Here is a 16,923-nt window from a genome sequence, read left to right as displayed (position 1 = left end):
ATTAACGAAACTAGTACAGCAAAACCTCAGCACTCAGTAACTGATGAGCAGGGAGTTTGAGAAAGAATGAAAACACAATTAGGTAGAATGGATAATGGTTTGTTCTTAAAACATGACATTAATAATATTGCACCTCTTTGACCTCATTCTTGGCATCCCAGGGCCCACAGTGGGAATTCAATGTGCTGACCAAGGTATAACACTTAATTTAAAGGAACTGCTGCTTGCAGAAGCAGGCTCTGCCTCATTGACTAGTATGATTTCACTTCAGCTCTTAGCATTTGTGCTTGGCTCTGCTATGCAAAGCCTGGCACCAGCTTTGACTGAAGATTTGCACTGACTTGGGATGTTTCTAAGTGGCAAACAGAAGGCATTGAAGAATAATGTGTTGCAGTCTCTTTTCGCCTCTCTTGTAACCTGCAAAGCAGGTTATGGATTGAAGAGCAGCATATAAAGCTGTATGTTGTTTCATTACAAAGGCACACTTACTGCAGCTGGATGGGTGGAAATATGATACTGCTCAAATCAAATGGATTTGATTGTAAGACGTGAAGTGTCCTTGCTCGTTTGCTTGCTTTCCTTCTCCTCACATTACAGTACAAAATATTTCCAATCAGGAAATGAGATGCTGAAATTACATACAGAGGTGGGGAAGGCTGGGGGGGGGGGTGGTTCATGGCAGCAGAGTTGAGCTGAGAGCAGAAATTTGTGCTGAGGGAGTGCTGTAACAGGTTTCTGCTCGGAAAATATGTGGAGGTGGCATGAGCTAGCACCTAGAAATGAAGCACTCTCTAAATGTGCAATGTCGATATGACACCATGCATGTAGTTTTAGCTAACCCAATGGATAAACCAAGCACTGGCTCACAGTTTCACTCACAAGTCTTTCCAATGCCAGCCTCACCAAGCTGTACTGTTTGCAAGGCTGAAAATGAGCATACTGAAGCTGTGGTGCCTACAAGAGTGATTGGGAGATGCAAGGGCACCGTAATAGCTGTCAGGGTTTTGAATGTTTGCAATAGCACAATGCTGCCTGCAAGAGCCCTCATAAGGGCTGTGGGAGCCACACTGACAGCAGCACAGCTATGGCAGAGAGCAGCACAGGCAGGGAGGGAGTGGGAGCAGGTACAGGAGCATAAAGGACACAGAGAGGATGGGGAGGGGTCATAGAATATGCTGAGTTGGAAGGCACCCATCAGGATCATCGAGTCCAACTCCTGGCCCTGCATAGGAGGCCCCAAGAGTCACATCATGTGCCTGAGAGCATTGTCCAAACACTTCTTGAACTCAGACAAGCTTGATGCTGTGGCCACTTCCCTGGGGAGCCTGTTCTAGTGCACAACCACCATCTGGGTGAAGAACTTTATCCTGCTATCTGACCTACACCTCCCCTTCATGAGATTTGAGTTAGCACAAACCTTGGTACTTAGGCACAACTTGGAGGCAGTTGTCTGCAGCAGGTCTTAGACCCAAATTTGTCCACTGCTTAGTCTTCCTCATGTTTTCTTCATGCTAACAAATATTTAATTTTCTTGCTGACATGTCTAGCACATACTCAGATATAAATCTAATGCTCAACTGGCTCAGTCTGGCCCATGACTTTTTCAGAGAGATGGACAAAAGCAGAATTTGAAAACATGAGGAAGGTAAAAACATGGAACTCTGCACACAGATAGAAAAGGCAAAGCTGTTTATTCAGGCTTCTCAAGGGATGCTAATTTTAGGTACCTTAATATGCTTGCTTCCCAATCTCTGTGAACAAGAGTTAGATTTCAAATGAAGTGTTGAAAAGCAAATAAAGCAGAAGTTGGAGAAGCAAAGCAGTAATTTTCCTTTTTTTTTGTCAGCTGATAGACTTCTCTGACAATGCATGCATTCCTTCCCTGTGTTCACACATACACGACGGTAGTGTTTCAATATCATCTCCTGCCACCAGATTTGCACCTGTTTCAGAATAAAAGTTTTTTTGAAGCAGTTACATGTGTGAGCCAGTTTTCAGAAGAGCTAAACCTATTTCACTTTTCAAAACTGATGTATCTTGTAAATAGGTTACATCCTTCAGAAAATGCCCACTGGGCATTTTGTGCAAAGGTGGTGTTTATTAACATGTACAAAAAAATGTATACTGCCATGTGTACCTAATCTGCTCAGTTCAAATCTATTTTTTTTCATCTACTTTTTCATGCAAATCAAACATTCTAGAAGAGACTGGCTGTGTGCAGATTTTGGTCAAAGATGTTAATTACTGATCGATTTCATATCACATATTAAGCTAATTAAAGCAACTTGTTTACATAAAGAAAGACCACTGAAATTCTGTAGATTTCCTGAGACTGTCTTTGATGTTCCTGTGCAAATAAATGGAAAAAGTCCTTACTGTTGTGCATGGGAAATGCAGATAATATAAAGCCAATTTTTGTAATTACCAAGGTATAATTTCTCTTATGAACTCAAGATTCTGACAAAGTCAGCAGCACTTCTTTCTTTCACTGTTGATTTTTTGTGTGCTCATATTTCACATAGTTCAGGGAAAAACAATTAATGCTGGTGTGGAAATGATAATAATGGAAAAAATTTTCAATCATCCTTGTATTGTTTAGCAGCTTTAAAATTATTGAAACTGAAAAGACCTACTAATTCCTTTTCAGTCATAAATGTATTCTAGGTTTTGTGGTGTGATCTAACTGCACATTTCAGAAACAGACAAGGAGATTTATATAATGATAATCAGTATAGGTTGACATTGATACTTGCATGAGCTTGAGTGGCTCTTCTTTAGGTGTCTGTTCTTTTCAAAATATGAAAGAATCTTATTAGCTGTGAAGTTCAAACAGCTTATTCTTTGAGAGCATCTTCCTGCTCTCTCATGCCTAGCTCTTCAAACCTCTCTAATGAGGTGCCCTTTGCAGGCATCTCATTCTCTTCTTAGGTTCTGGAAGGAACCTGGAAGGGTGATTTAGACTAGACTCTGGAGTTTTAGGTAGCTAAAGTGTGGTAAGAAAAATCCTGCGTGAAGAGGCAATTATATTTCTCTTCCATAATATTGAGGAGATTACAAAATGTATCGTACTATAACTCTGACAAGTTTTGGGTTTAGAGCAGAGCAGCCTATGTATAGACTATCCAGTCTCCTTTAGTGCTATATATGTGGTGCAGTCTTGGGCATTAGCTGCCTTATTTTGCAGGAATTGGCTTTGAAACCCCTTTTTAATCCTTTTCAGGAAGGATTTTGAAAGTGGTCTGTATATGGTAGGTCTGGGAAATCTGTCTTATTCCTTGTAATGCAGGAAAATATTCAGCAAAGTCAGGGGTAAAAGTGAGATGAATAAAAGGAGGTGTTTTGAAGGCTCAGTTATATCAGCTGAAGAGGAGGAGGACAGGTGATATGTCTGTGGGTATGAAAGCACCATCCAAAGTGAAGACAAGTGAAATTAAAAGAAGAAAGTTTTATGGACAAAATAAATGTAAATAGTTGAAAAGTTGTTTCTAATTTATTTTAGTTAGTATAATATTATGAGAGACATTTTACTATTATTAGTGTTATATATTCCATGAATAAAGGACTGAATAAAGTATTTTGGATTTTTTTAATGCAGTTCTTTGACTTTGTGCATTTAATGTGAGGATTTTCAATTTGTAATAAATGTAAATATCCACTGATACAGAGAGATCTTCCTTTCTTCTCTTCTCTCCTTTTCTCTGCCCTCTATTTTGCTGATTCTTTCTTCTCATCTTCCTTGCCCCAGCCACAAATAATTTCCACTGGTTAAGTGAGTAAAAAGGTTCATAGCCTAATAAACGTCATACATAGCAAAGTAACTGGTGGGGCTGTATGGCTGAGAGTAGAAAGGACTAAGTGGAGAGGTGGAACAAGATTTGTCCTTTTTGCTAGTAATGAAGTGTTTTATCAACTCACTGTTCTGTGAAAACATAATCTAAGTGCTGTCAGTGAGTTAGGTAGCCTGAAGTTAAATAAAGTTTCCCCCCAGTGTTTGAGAATTTGACTCAAAGACAAAAATAGGTGCTCTCACTGTGTAAATTACCAAAGGAAGTGTGGGAGATGTTTCAGATCTTCTGTGGTCTAGTTCCTGGTGGATCGGCGTTTCACATCATGTAACTACAGGTCTACACTTTCAGATTTTACCAGTGCAGATTCATCAGCCAGTCATGCAAATATTTGTATGTAAATATTACAATATAGAAATTTAATATGACATTCTAACCATATAATATATAACCTGTAATATATGTACAAGTAGGTATTTACAGCTGACATGTGCTGGTAAATACCTGTCATAATGACAAAAAGTCTATGCCACTGTGCTGCTGACACTATGTCTTTATTGCACAAAATGCTTTTTTCACTCTTATAGATGTGTCTGCCAGGGTGTTTGAGCTAGTAAGGCTGTAATGGGAAGTACAGTCAGGTCTGTAGTAATCTCTGTGTTCCATCATCAGGGCTGTGTCTGTCTGACATACCAAAAGAGGTGCCACCAAATACATCCACTTGCAGCCCAGCACTGTAGTTCTTGCCCTCTCACACAACCCTATGCTGGTCCATTGGTTGTACCAATCCCATGTAGTACCCTTCCCAGATTCCTCAGCTTGTGACACAACGAAGCATTTGCTCAGTTTCAGACAAGAAACTACCACATTTTCGCTGTTATCATTGGTAGAAAGAAATGGAAAGCTGAATCCAAAGGGGAATATTTTGGAAAGGGATGCTTTGGTTTCTGTTCAGAGAGCTTTTTTTTGGCAACAAGAGTTACTTCAGTTTGCTTCTGGAAGCTTTATTCTATAGAAACAGAAGGGAGATGCATACATAAGATATATATATATGTATGTATGAAAATATATATGCACCAGCACAGTTTATTTTCGACACTCCGATTTTTGAAGGCTAGCCCCATTCTTTTGAATCAGAGATTCAAGCTACCAATTCAGTTTAAGTCCTCTGTCTTATTAAGTGCAAGTCTTTTGGGATATGGTTCCTTTAAGATGTGTGCTTGGAAACAGCACACAGAATTAAGTGCATAATAGGACACTTTTTAACTGCCAGTTTGTTTTCTTCAGCTGTTTATGTAATGAAAGCATTACTGTCAAACAGCTGAAAGCAAAAGTAAACTTTATGACTCATGAAATGTGCTTGTGGAACAACAAAGTCATTCTCTACAGCAAGCAGGAGCACAAGATAAAGTCTTGGTAAGGAGTCTGGGATAAGTGCTCATGTGTGCATGGTAGAGAGGGTGAGGTGGGGTGTGCCTTGTGAAAAGAACAGGTGGCTTCTGAGCCTCTTGTTGAAGAACAGTTCAAATTGAATAGCTGAGCATCCCTGATGGCCAGGTACAATCTTCCAGACTCTGCAGGTAGAACTTCACTACGTGAAAGCTTGTAATTGTAATGCATTTCTGGTAAAGAGTGTGTGTGTCTTGAGAAACAAATGCAGTCACTATATAGTGAGAAATGATTTCTCAAAACACAGATTTTGGTGTAAAAACACCTCTTGCTGATAAAACACTGAGCTGTAACAGTCCTGATCTATGTAAATTTCACTATTTTTTACCAGGAAGCATAAACTTTTATGACACATGAAACTTTTATGACACATGGTGTGCTATGTATTTTTGGTTTATTGTTTTTCTACTACTCTGAACATCTCTCTCTGTTTAAGTGATGAAATGGGCTTGTTCCAGTTAATCAATAAAAGAGCATCCGTGAAAGGAAGTATGCGACTATAATGTCAGCACTGCTGATCAGCAAATCTAAATTTCTCTTGCTTCTGTTCGTTTTCCTTTTAATGCTCTGTTTAGGTGAATTTTATGTCCTTAAATGTATAATAATTTTTAACCATTTTTAGATAAGTGCTTTTGTTGATGTTTGCAAAGGGGAATTCTTACCAGTTTGAAGTGCCTACTGGACTAAGGCTTACTTAGGCTGGTTCCAAAACCATTAGCATTTCTCCAACTATGAAATCCAGATGGGTTTTTTTTCTCTTTTCTGTATAACTTCACTTTGTCTTCTTCTAGGCATCCTTCTCTCCTTCCACATTACTCTCCTCCCTCCCTTTTAAGTCCCAGGCAAATGAGTGAAGGGAAGTTCCAAAGTGGAGAAGAAAAAGCACAGATCAGAGCAGCCATCATCAAGGGAATGAAAGAATTATAGACAAGATGTTGATTTTGGTTACGCAGGTACTTCCTCATCTAGGCTTCCTCTGTAGCCAGTGGGAAAAAAGATACCATCAGAAGGTAATTCATCCCCTTTCACACTAGGTGTAGAAGGTATCTGGAAGTGTCTGGTTCTCCACTGACTACATAGGAGCACAGACAACCACCTGACGCAAATACTTATATTTTAAGTAGCTGAAGTTATATATGATGAAGTCTACCCCTTAAGAGAATTTTCTTAGCAGCTTCACCACATACAACACATCACAATTGGTACCATTTAGCAGGCTGGATAAAAACTACTGCTTCACTTTGGATGAAGCACTGCAACATTCCCATTTCAGAAATACATACTGAGGCTTCACACCTCAGTACTTCTATTGAGCAGAGCCCAGCTAATTGCCAGTACAGACCTATCTGATTTGTGAAGGCCTGCTGCTCCTGTTTTTGGTATGCCTCAGCCTATACTTACATCTGCACAAATGAACACAGTACCAAATGCAAATGCACCAATAATTTTGGTCTCAAATATAATCTGGAATCAGTTCATGTGGTTTGCCATAGAATATGGCAACACACCCCTATGACAAAAAAAAAAAGCTAAGAAACAGATGTAAAAAGATGAAAAGGAATAAAAAAGTACATTGCCAAAAGACAGCTCTTGAAACAAAGCAATAATTTGGGAATGACAACTCTGATTCTGAATGTGACTTTAGAATAGGGAGACAAGAACTTGCAAAACCAGGAGAAGGTGGCCAGAGAGTGACGTTGCCTGTCAAAGCACACTACACTGAACTGCCCTGAGAAGCCTCAGTGCTCCTCTACATAGCAGTAAGAATGTGAAACAGAGGGAAGGGGGTTGATCATACAGTCAGCACCCTATTTAATGGGCAGGAAGAAAAGTAGAGCAGCTATAAAAAAAAAATATCTCTAAAAGGAGTGAAAATGTGGGAGGAGCAGAGCATATGTATTGCACCTGCTCAAACTAGAGATAGTCAGTCATTAGGGTGGTTGTATCAACTCATACTAGGAAGAAAATAGAGCAGTGCTATTTGAATGAGCTGAATGAAGCTGAGATGTGCTGCTGCTAAGAGGAACTCCAGTACTCTTAGCGGGATATGAACTGCAGTCCTCAGATGCTGTGGGGGCTTAAATCAGTACTGATAATAAAAGGAACCCTGTCCTAGGGGAAAAAAATACTTTTTTTAAGGTTGCCTGCTGTTTCTTGTCTTGGAAAATATGAAGCAAGTACAGTTTAGTCTTTTTTTTTTTAATTGTTTCAGTAATATCTCCTGGACTCCAGTGGCTATAACTCTAAGACTCTACCAAACTCCCAGGAAACCTGATATTGCATTATCCATGGTAGCATTTTTAACTGAGTCAAGACAAGCATTTTACTCATCAGTGAATGGATTATCTTGAATTTAATATGTGTTCATTTACACATATATCAAATTAATTCTCTGATTGCAATGTAATGATGACTCCAGTTTCAAAGTCTAAGTGCACAGAAACTGCTTGATATAGGTTATTTTATTCAGTAGATTGGTCATTCTACTAAAGGTTTCCTTGTAAAACAAATTGAAAATGTTTCCTAGCTATTCTAGGTCTGAGTTTGTATCTGATATTAGATTATGAGAGAAGAAAGAATGTATTAATCATGTAACCTTTTTCAGTAATTTTGTTTCATGTTTCGTAATGGCTATTGATTTAATTCCCACTATTCTTTCATTGCCTGAAGATAAAAATATAGGAAAATTCATCTTTATTTTGTATAGCATTTTTTGCAGAAACTCTATCTTTGAATGCTTTATCCCCAGGGATCAGTGTTGGGCCCAGTCCTGTTTAACATCTTTATAGATGATTTAGATGAGGGGATTGAGTGTATCATCGGCAAATTTGCTGATGACACTAAATTGGGAGGGAGTGTCGACCTGCTGGAAGGCAGGAGGGCTCTGGATAGACTTGAGAGATGGGCTGATTCCAATGGGATGAAGTTCAATAAAGCCAAGTGCCGGGTCCTGCACTTTGGCCACAACAACCCCATGCAGCACTACAGGCTGTGCACAGAGTGGCTGGAGAGCAGCCAGGCAGAAAGGGACCTGGGGGTACTAATTGACAGGAAGCTCAACATGAGCCAACAGTGTGCCCAGGTGGCCAAGAAGGCCAATGGGATCTTGTCCTGTATCAAAAATAGTGTGGCCAGCAGGAGCAGGGAAGTGATCCTTCCCCTGTACTCTGCGTTGGTGAGGCCACACCTTGACTATTGTGTTCAGTTCTGGGTCCCTCAGTTCAGAAAGGATATTGAGGTGCTGGAGCGGGTCCAGAGAAGAGCAACAAGGCTGGTGAAGGGACTGGAGCATAAGTCCTATGGGGAGAGGCTGAGGGAGCTGGGGTTGTTTAGTCTGGAGAAGAGGAGGCTCAGAGGTGACCTCATCACCGTCTATAACTACCTGAAGGGAAGTTCTGGCCAGGTGGGGGTTGGTCTCTTCTCTCAGGCACTCAGCAATAGGACAAGGGGGCACGGGCTTAAGCTCCGCCAGGGGAAATTTAAGTTGGATATCAGGAGAAAATTCTTTACAGAGAGAGTGATCAGGCATTGGAATGGGCTGCCCAGAGAGGTGGTGGATTCACCATCCCTGGAGATTTTTAAACGCAGATTGGACGTGGCACTGAGTGATCTAGTAAATGGACTGGATTTGGACCAAGGGTTGGACTCGATGATCTCGGAGGTCTTTTCCAACCCAATCGATTCTATGATTCTATGACATCTTCTGCTAGACCAGGTTTCTCAAAGCCTTGTCCAACCTGGCCTTGATCACTTCCAGGGATGGGACATCCACAACTTCTCTGGGCTACCTGTTCCAGTCCTTCACCACCCTGATGGTTAAGAATTTCTTCCTAGTATCTAACCTAAACCTTCCCTCTTTTAGTTAGAGGCTGTTACCCCTTGTCCTCTTACAAAATGCCCTTATGGAAAGTCCTTCTCCACCTTTTTTGTAGGGTTCCTTTAGAAATTGGAAGGCACAGTTTGGGCAGTTATGAAAGTCTTCCATCATTATGAATTTGTGTCATTGTAACTAGTGCTGATTGGAATTGGCATTAATGAATAATAAACATGACTTAATTCTATCTCCTGTGGTGTGGCAACCCTCCAGCAGGAGCCTCAGTTACAGTAGTGCCATTACTTAAGGACCAACCTTTGGAAAAAATACCTTGTCAAGCCATAAATTGTGAAGCACGTTACCTAATGTAGCAACAAACTTCCTAATTAGCTCAACTGTGAAAACCCGCATAGTAGGAGCCTTGCCCAGGCTTAATTTTCATTACAGCAGCACAACTTCTGTCCCAAGGGCAGGGAAAAGAAGTGGCTGTTATGTGAAGAGAACATAGGAGAGAAAGACTTTCGAAATTAGAGTAAATTAACTCACAATTAAAAGCACTTATACACAGTCCCATCTCACAAGACAGGCAGTGTATAGTTGACAGCAGCATCTGAAATGCAACGCAATGAGTTTAATTGTCTTAGTTTTGAGGGCTTTTAATTTACAGACCTGCTGAGGTGCCATGGTAACAGATGCAGCTCCTGGTTGAGACTGGTTGTTCCAGCTCCCTGGTTGCACCAGGGTGGAAAATCATTCTCTGTATTGGATTTGTGATAAAGAGTTTTTGTAAACTTCTGCTCTTACATCATCATCCCCATAGTACTGAAAAAGTGCAGCAGATTTATATAAGCCTGTATTAAATTCTGATCTTGGAGACACAGGAAAATCAAACCAGTAACGTGGCCCACAGAATTAAACTCTAATTTGGGAAATGTAGTGTTAGGGGCAGCCAACAACAAACTGCCCCATAAATTTCTTTTCCAAACGCTTTTGCTTGAACCTCTGGGGGGATAAAAAGGAGTTTACAAACCTGTGGTATAACAGTCACACAGCCTTTTGCAAAGACTTCACTTTCTAGAGCAAAAAGTATTGGATGACGGAGTTTCTCAATTTACACTGATGAGCATAATTCTGAGTGTTTCTCTGCCTGGAAAAAAAATCCCAGAGAGACTTGATGAACAAACAGTGCTTGGAGACATTGAAGGCTGTGCAATGCAGAAGTAGCCATTTAGCATGGGCAAAGTGAGTCTGTTTGATATAATGTAACTTGCATCCCATACGGAGGTGATTTCAAAAACAAAAATCCATGCATTTTTCAAAGTCTCAAATCTACTTAGTCTAAACTGCGTGAATGAGGCATTTCACACAGCATCTGGTGCTGGAAATGACTGTTGTTGTCTGAGAAGCTGTGCCTTTTGGCTGAGGACAGGTAAGGACTGAATTAGAGCATGAGGAAACCAGGGATGTGCTAGAATGGAGACCTGGAGTCTAGCTAGCCTTGCAGAAGTATTTCAAAGGACTGTTGTAAACATCCAGCAAGGTACCAGCCTGTAGCCAGCACGTGCTTATGCTGGGGGCAATGTAATTTTCCATGTGTCTGCTGGCAAACGGTGGCACATCTCTGCATGTTGCACAGCAGGGACAGGAAGGGACAGGAAGACACGGCACCAGCAGCGTGTGATTCAGCACATGAAGTGCCAGGGGGCCTGAGATGCGGTGTTTACATGAGAGTGTGGCTGCAGCTGGGGTGGCCTCACCAAACTACTTGTTGGATTTGGTCTGTTGCTGTAGGAGACTTAGTTGCAAAATACCTGGGCCAGGTGCATTTCTGGTAGCTGAACAGACTCTGTGACTAGTGTCCATGACCACTGTGTGTCCCCTGTTGCCTTCACTAGTCTTGTTTGGACAGGAGGGTGACAGGGCAGGCAGTGCTGTTGTATGGCTGCTGAAGGACAGGAGGTTGTCCAAGACAGGTGAATTCTGCAATAAAATGCATGTCTTCTCTGAAAGAAGCCAGCATGCAAGAATTTAGCAGTCCAGCTTTTCACCAGTTTTCCATTTTTGAGTGTTTTCATATTTCTATGAAGTGTCTGAAGATAGATAACAGCTCTCCAGTTAATACTGTTTACAGAAGTCCCTCATTCCACATGCTATTTTGCTCTCCCTTTTGCTAAAATACCTCTGTTAAACAACTGTTTTTTGGTTTTGATTGTTAGGCCCACACAGTACAGCTTTCATTGTTTAGTAACTGGTTTTATTGCTCCTTGTAAATAACCAAATTATTGTATTCCGTACCAGAACCAGGAGTAAATATTTTCTGATAGCAACAGCTGTAGAGAAGCCTGGCTGCACAGCAGCAGAACAGCAAGAACAAAAACTGTTTCTTCAATAACTGTTATTGCTATGAATAATGAACAGTTGTCCTGACAAAACACACTGCTATTAAAAATGGAGATGAGATGATGCGACAGATCAGTATTTATTTCTTTTAAAGCGCTATTTCTTGTACCTGTCAACAAGCATTCTCTATGTTTAAGTAACCTGCACTTCTTTTCTTTCTAGACGGTGCTAGGCTTGTGAACTCACAACTCCAGCAATCACATACTACTCAGGAAAATTATCTTCTGAATTTACAACAGCTCTTCATTTGTCTGTCTTGGCTGCAATTTTTAGAAGTAGTTAATTTTGTACTTGGTTTATGTGTTTCTCACATTCTCAATAAGCAGTGAGAGACTTCAGAGAGAATATAAATCTCTAATTTCATTTTAAGGACTTTTATGGTGTTATTCTTCTATTATTAGTTCTTTTATAATTTGAATACATATATAAGGCAATTTAAGTCATAAGAACCTCTCAGTGTTGCATTCTGCCACTTGGCATTGTAATAAGTATTACTTCAGTCAAGAAATGTTCTTTATTTCAAAGGGACTGCTCACTGTAGGCAACCCCTTGAATGGGTAGATGAACCCCAACACGACTGAGGGGTGCAAAGCCAACTCCATAGCTCCTGTCTATACTGCAATTTACTGTGCACCTTTATATGTGGTCTCGTATTGCTATATGGTGAAACTGAAAGGCCAGCATACTCATTAGGTGATTTAAACTATCTCTGTGGGTGGAAAACGTTAATTTGGGAACTGTAGATCATCAATAAGTTGCTCATGCGTGAAATGAAAAGCCACCTTGAGGTCAGCTTCCAGTAAATTCATCTTGAGCTCAGGCAATTTGGAGATAACTGGCTAAGCCCACTAATTATCTGATTGACTGCTATGACTTGAAAAACAGGATAGAGATATCTGACAATCATGATTTAATCAGAACTTTTAAACACTGCTACATTTTCAAATAAAGAGATCAGGATCTGCAGCAAATGCAGCTGCCACACAAATGCAGCTGCAGCACAGCCGAGTGGTCTGCAGTGATAGGAGCCCACAGCCTTCTTGATTTCATGAATTGCATGCCAAGGTCTTTAGACAGCCAAATTCATGAGACATGAACTACCACAGTGGAGAGCCAAGGGACAGTGGAGGTTGAAGGGTGATACAGCCAACAGTGCTTTCTTAGGGTTTCAGCAGGCTGGAGCTGGCTGCAGGGGGAATGCAGCAGGTCCCCAAGATAAGCCAGTACCATCTGCTTCAGCCACTTTGTGTGCCACTTTTCTCCTCGTGCTGAGGATTCCAATTCCACAGCAATCCCTGTGGCAGTGCCAACTCACTTCTGACTGCATAAGACATGAGCTAATGAGAGGTCAAAATAGCGTATCAGAAAACATTGTGATTCTTTTGCTTCTAAGTTGTACTTTTTTCCCATTCACTAAGAGCTCTTGTCTCCAAGTGGGTAATACTTCTTTAACCTACGTGTCCAATGCTGTGGGCTTATATGGCTGTAATTTCTTACTTGCCCAATATAATTTTTTTGAGGAAGTCACCAATGCTGTGTCCCCTGTTACCACTATTGACATTGTACTGTTCTTAACCTAACATAAGCTAAAGAGTCTATTTTTCAAGTGGCTTTGTGGTGCCTTACAAATTTTGCACTTGTGAAAACAGTGCTTAGGTAATGCAGGTGTGGATTTTGTATAGGCAAAAGGGATATATGAACTGTATGGATGTGATTTTGGTAATCTATACCTGGGAATTTCAGGAATACATGTTATGAAGGAGTAATTAACGACTAGTAAATAACAAAAAGGTTCCACATTCTTAACCAAATCCCTCTTTCATGTGCTCTATCAATTAAGAATGCCATTCTGTCAGGTTCTGAAGAATTTTTTTAATCTGTTGCAGTAATTAACTATAACTGTAGTGGGTTGGCCATGGCTGGATGCCAGGTACCCACTAAAGCCACTCTCTCACTCCCCTCTGCAACTGGACAGAGGAGAGAAAAAAAACCAGCTAAGGATTCATGAGCTGAGATAAGAACTGGGAGAGGTCACTTACTGATTACTTTCATGGGCAAAACAGATTTAAAGTGGGGATATTACTTAAATTTATTACTAACAGGATCAGACCAGAAGAGCGAGAAGTAAAATAATCTTAAAAACATGTTCCCCCCACTCCTCCTTCCTTCCATGTTCTCCCTCCTCCCCCCCAGCGGTGCAGGGGGATAGGGAATGGAGGTTACGGTCAGTTGTTGTTTCTGCTGCTGCTCAGAGAGAGGAGTCCTTCCCCTGCTTCCATGGGGTCCCTCCCACAGGAGACAGTCCTTGATGGACCTCTCGTGTGTGATTCCATCCCTCAGGCAACAGTTCTTCACAAACTACTGTTTGTGGGTCACTCCTCCATGGGGTGCAGTGCTTCACAAATGAGCTGTACCAGCATGAGTCCCCCACAGGGGCCACAAGTCCTACTCGGGAAAACCTTACTCCAATGTGGGCTCCTTTCTCCACGGGCTGCAGGTCTCCGGCAGGACCCTGCTCCATCTTGGGCCTCCCACAGGGTCACAGCCTCCTTTGGATATCCACCTGCTCCAGCATGAGCTTCTCCATGGGCTGCAGGTAGATCTCTGTACCACCATGGTCCTCCATGGGCTGCAGGGGCACAGCTGCTCCACCATGGTCTGCACCACGGGCTGCAGGGGCCTCAGCTCCAGCACCTGGAGCACCTCCTGCCCCTCCTTCTGCACTGACCTTGGTGTCTACTTTGTTGTTCCCATGTTCTCACTCCACTCTTCCCTGGCTGGAGTTCTTTCTGCACAATACCTTTCTGTTCTTAAATATGTTATCACAGAGGTGTTACCATTACTCCTAATTGGCTCAGCCTTGGCCAGCGGCAGGAAGTCTGTCCTGGAGCCAGCTGGCATCGGCTCCACTAGACAGGGGAAGCTTCTAGCAGCTTCTAACAGACCCCTGTAGTGCCCCCCCCCGTACCAAAACCTAGCCACAGAAACGCATTACAATAATTTAATACTGTCAAACCAGCATCAAGAATTTCTGCCTTTTTACTAGTGCGTGACTATCACCCTTACACACTGATCTAAAGCGAATTACAGCAGGAGGAACCGTCACTTAAAACTGCTAGAAAAACTAGCGTAATTGTTTTACTTAAAGAATTATATTGAAAACATTACTCAATCTGTTTTTTTCTTCTCAGTTGGTAGCCTCCATCGTGTTTATCAGCTTTGGTGTGGTAGCAGCATTCTGTTGTGCAATAGTTGATGGAGTGTTCGCAGCACGACACATAGTAAGTATAGTGATTTTGGCATCTTTCATTTTTGATCATTAATGTAATTTCTAGCAGAAAAGCATTTTCTTTTAGTTTATGTCTAGCAATATATTAGGGTTATTGATAGTTCTTGTTGGAGATTCCAAAGAGGTGATTCGAAAATGAAAGGCATGCTAAAAGACATGTCTGCTTGGAAAAAGGCAGACACTTCAAATACCACCATAATTTGTTTCCTATTGCTCAAAGGCTTTGTGGACATGGTAAGGATTTGGAAGGCGTTTGATGCTGATGAGCACCAGGACAACCCAGGGGATTTAAATATGCCAGTTTGCATGTTAGAATTGTGTTGCTTGCTATACCTAAAAATCCATCAGAATCCAACCTTTTAATTGATCTTTGATTTCCAAAATCTTCAGGAAATAAGCAGTCATATGTGTTAATAGGCATTAGAGGTCAGGCATAGTGTACTACATAATACAGCAAGTATGATGGTATATGACCCTCTCACTGCTTTGAAATACCATGGGCCTGTTCATCTTTCTGCTTACATTCATTGAGGGGCAGTATAACTCCACTGGCATCAATAGAACCCTACTTGAACTTCTGTTAGCAAATACATCAGAATAATTAGGCTTTGGATCACTCAGAGCATAAAGTTATAAACTGATTTCTTTTTTACTGTTACTGAGGAGGACTTTAAATCAAATGTGAGTTTCAGAACCTCACGTGCATTGCACAAGGAAGGAGACATCCATTGGTATAAACACCTGAGGTGTGCAATGCGAGCATGGATAAGCACTCTGGATTATAATCATGCTTTGTGCTATACAGAGCCTGCCTGATGTTGAAGTGACCTGCTTTTACTTGCATTTGCCCTCTAGTTGCTCTGGATGACACCTGGTATAACTTGGTCTCTGACTGGCGTAAGTCCAAGGAGCTGCTTAAAAGAAGAGGGGAGCAGACTTCTGTTCAGGTTTCCTGCTCCTGAAAATTCAGTGGTTGTGCCCTGGAAAACCACTGCCACTTATTCAAATTTTGGACCTGTCCTGGAACAGCTGAGAAAACTGGGGTTTCGTAGTCTGGAGAAGAAGGAGGCTCATCACTCCCTACAACTACCTGACAGGAGGTTGTAGTGAGGTCATGGTGGGTGTCTTCTGCCATGTCCCAAGTGAAAGTTTGAGAGGAAATGGCCTTAAGTTGTGCCAGGGCAGGTTCAGATTGAATGTTAGAAAAATAATTTTTACTGAGTGGTTAAGCATCAGAATAAGTTGCCCAGAGAGGTGATAGTCATCATTTCTCGAAGTGTTCAAGAGGTGTCTGGATGTGGCACTTGTGGATATGGTTTTAGGGGTGATTATGGTGGTGCTGTGTTGACGGTTGAACTAGATGATCTTGAAGGTCCCTTCCAACCTTGATGATTCCGTGATTCAGTAATTTCCCAGGAACCAGCCTTATTTTTGTCCTGCTTTGATGCGATCATTAGAAAATGTTCAGGTGGCACTTGCGCAGTCTTACACCTTACAACTGCAGTGCAGCTGTGCAGCCACAGCCCCCCACGGCTCAGGTTAGGCACTGTGTTGCCTTCTCTGAGGTGAGTTACTGTGCCAGAGGACAGTATGCTCAATCTCAAACACAGAGACAGGCATCTCCTCTGTCACCTTTCTAGGTGTTTCCTTTGTCAGTTTGCACTCTCTTGGCTTTATACTCCTTTCACATATGTTGCTTAGCTATCCTAGAAAGGACACTGCTTCCTATCTAAATCAAGCAACAGTATCATGTTAGAATATTATTATAGCCTTATATCTGAAGAAACAGTGTTTCATATGCAATAGCTAGAGTTTATATTTGCCTTCTCTGCATTATAATACAATTAGCTGCATGAGATTGCTTGCTGTCGTGGCATACCCTTGATGTGTGTTAATGAATTAAAAGTGATTTGGTTCATTACAGTGCTCTCTGGGAAAAAAGTGGGTCAGCAAGTAGTTGGAGAACCCCAAGGCATAAAGTCATTGCACTCATCCACAAAAAAGGCGTCTTACACACTGGGGTGCAGTTCTGTATCTGGTTATATCAGTGACCGGGTATGACTGAATCATCTGAGCAGAACTGGAGGCTGGAAGGGACTGGTCATTCCCCAGAGTGCTGGAGGTGTACAACCCAATAACATGAACCTGCTTCAGTGATGTCATGCCAGGCTTTAGGGAAATCCGTT

At 41.5% G+C, this 16,923-nt stretch overlaps 1 protein-coding gene across 2 annotated transcripts in view; it reads left to right on the top strand.

The window, feature by feature from the left end:
* TMEM255B (transmembrane protein 255B) overlaps window positions 1–16,923 on the top strand; it is a 68,431-nt gene that overhangs the window by 15,058 nt on the left and 36,450 nt on the right. For both annotated transcript variants that reach the window (XM_064646425.1, XM_064646427.1), the window contains exon 4: window positions 14,640–14,729. In XM_064646425.1, coding sequence (XP_064502495.1) covers window positions 14,640–14,729 — 90 coding nt within the window. The remainder of the gene's footprint in view (window positions 1–14,639; window positions 14,730–16,923) is intronic.

This window comes from Pseudopipra pipra, chromosome 2 (assembly GCF_036250125.1).
Source record: "Pseudopipra pipra isolate bDixPip1 chromosome 2, bDixPip1.hap1, whole genome shotgun sequence".
Lineage (NCBI taxonomy): Eukaryota > Metazoa > Chordata > Aves > Passeriformes > Pipridae > Pseudopipra > Pseudopipra pipra.
Note: the sequence above shows the minus strand (reverse complement) of the source record. Positions and strands in the feature narration are given on the sequence as shown.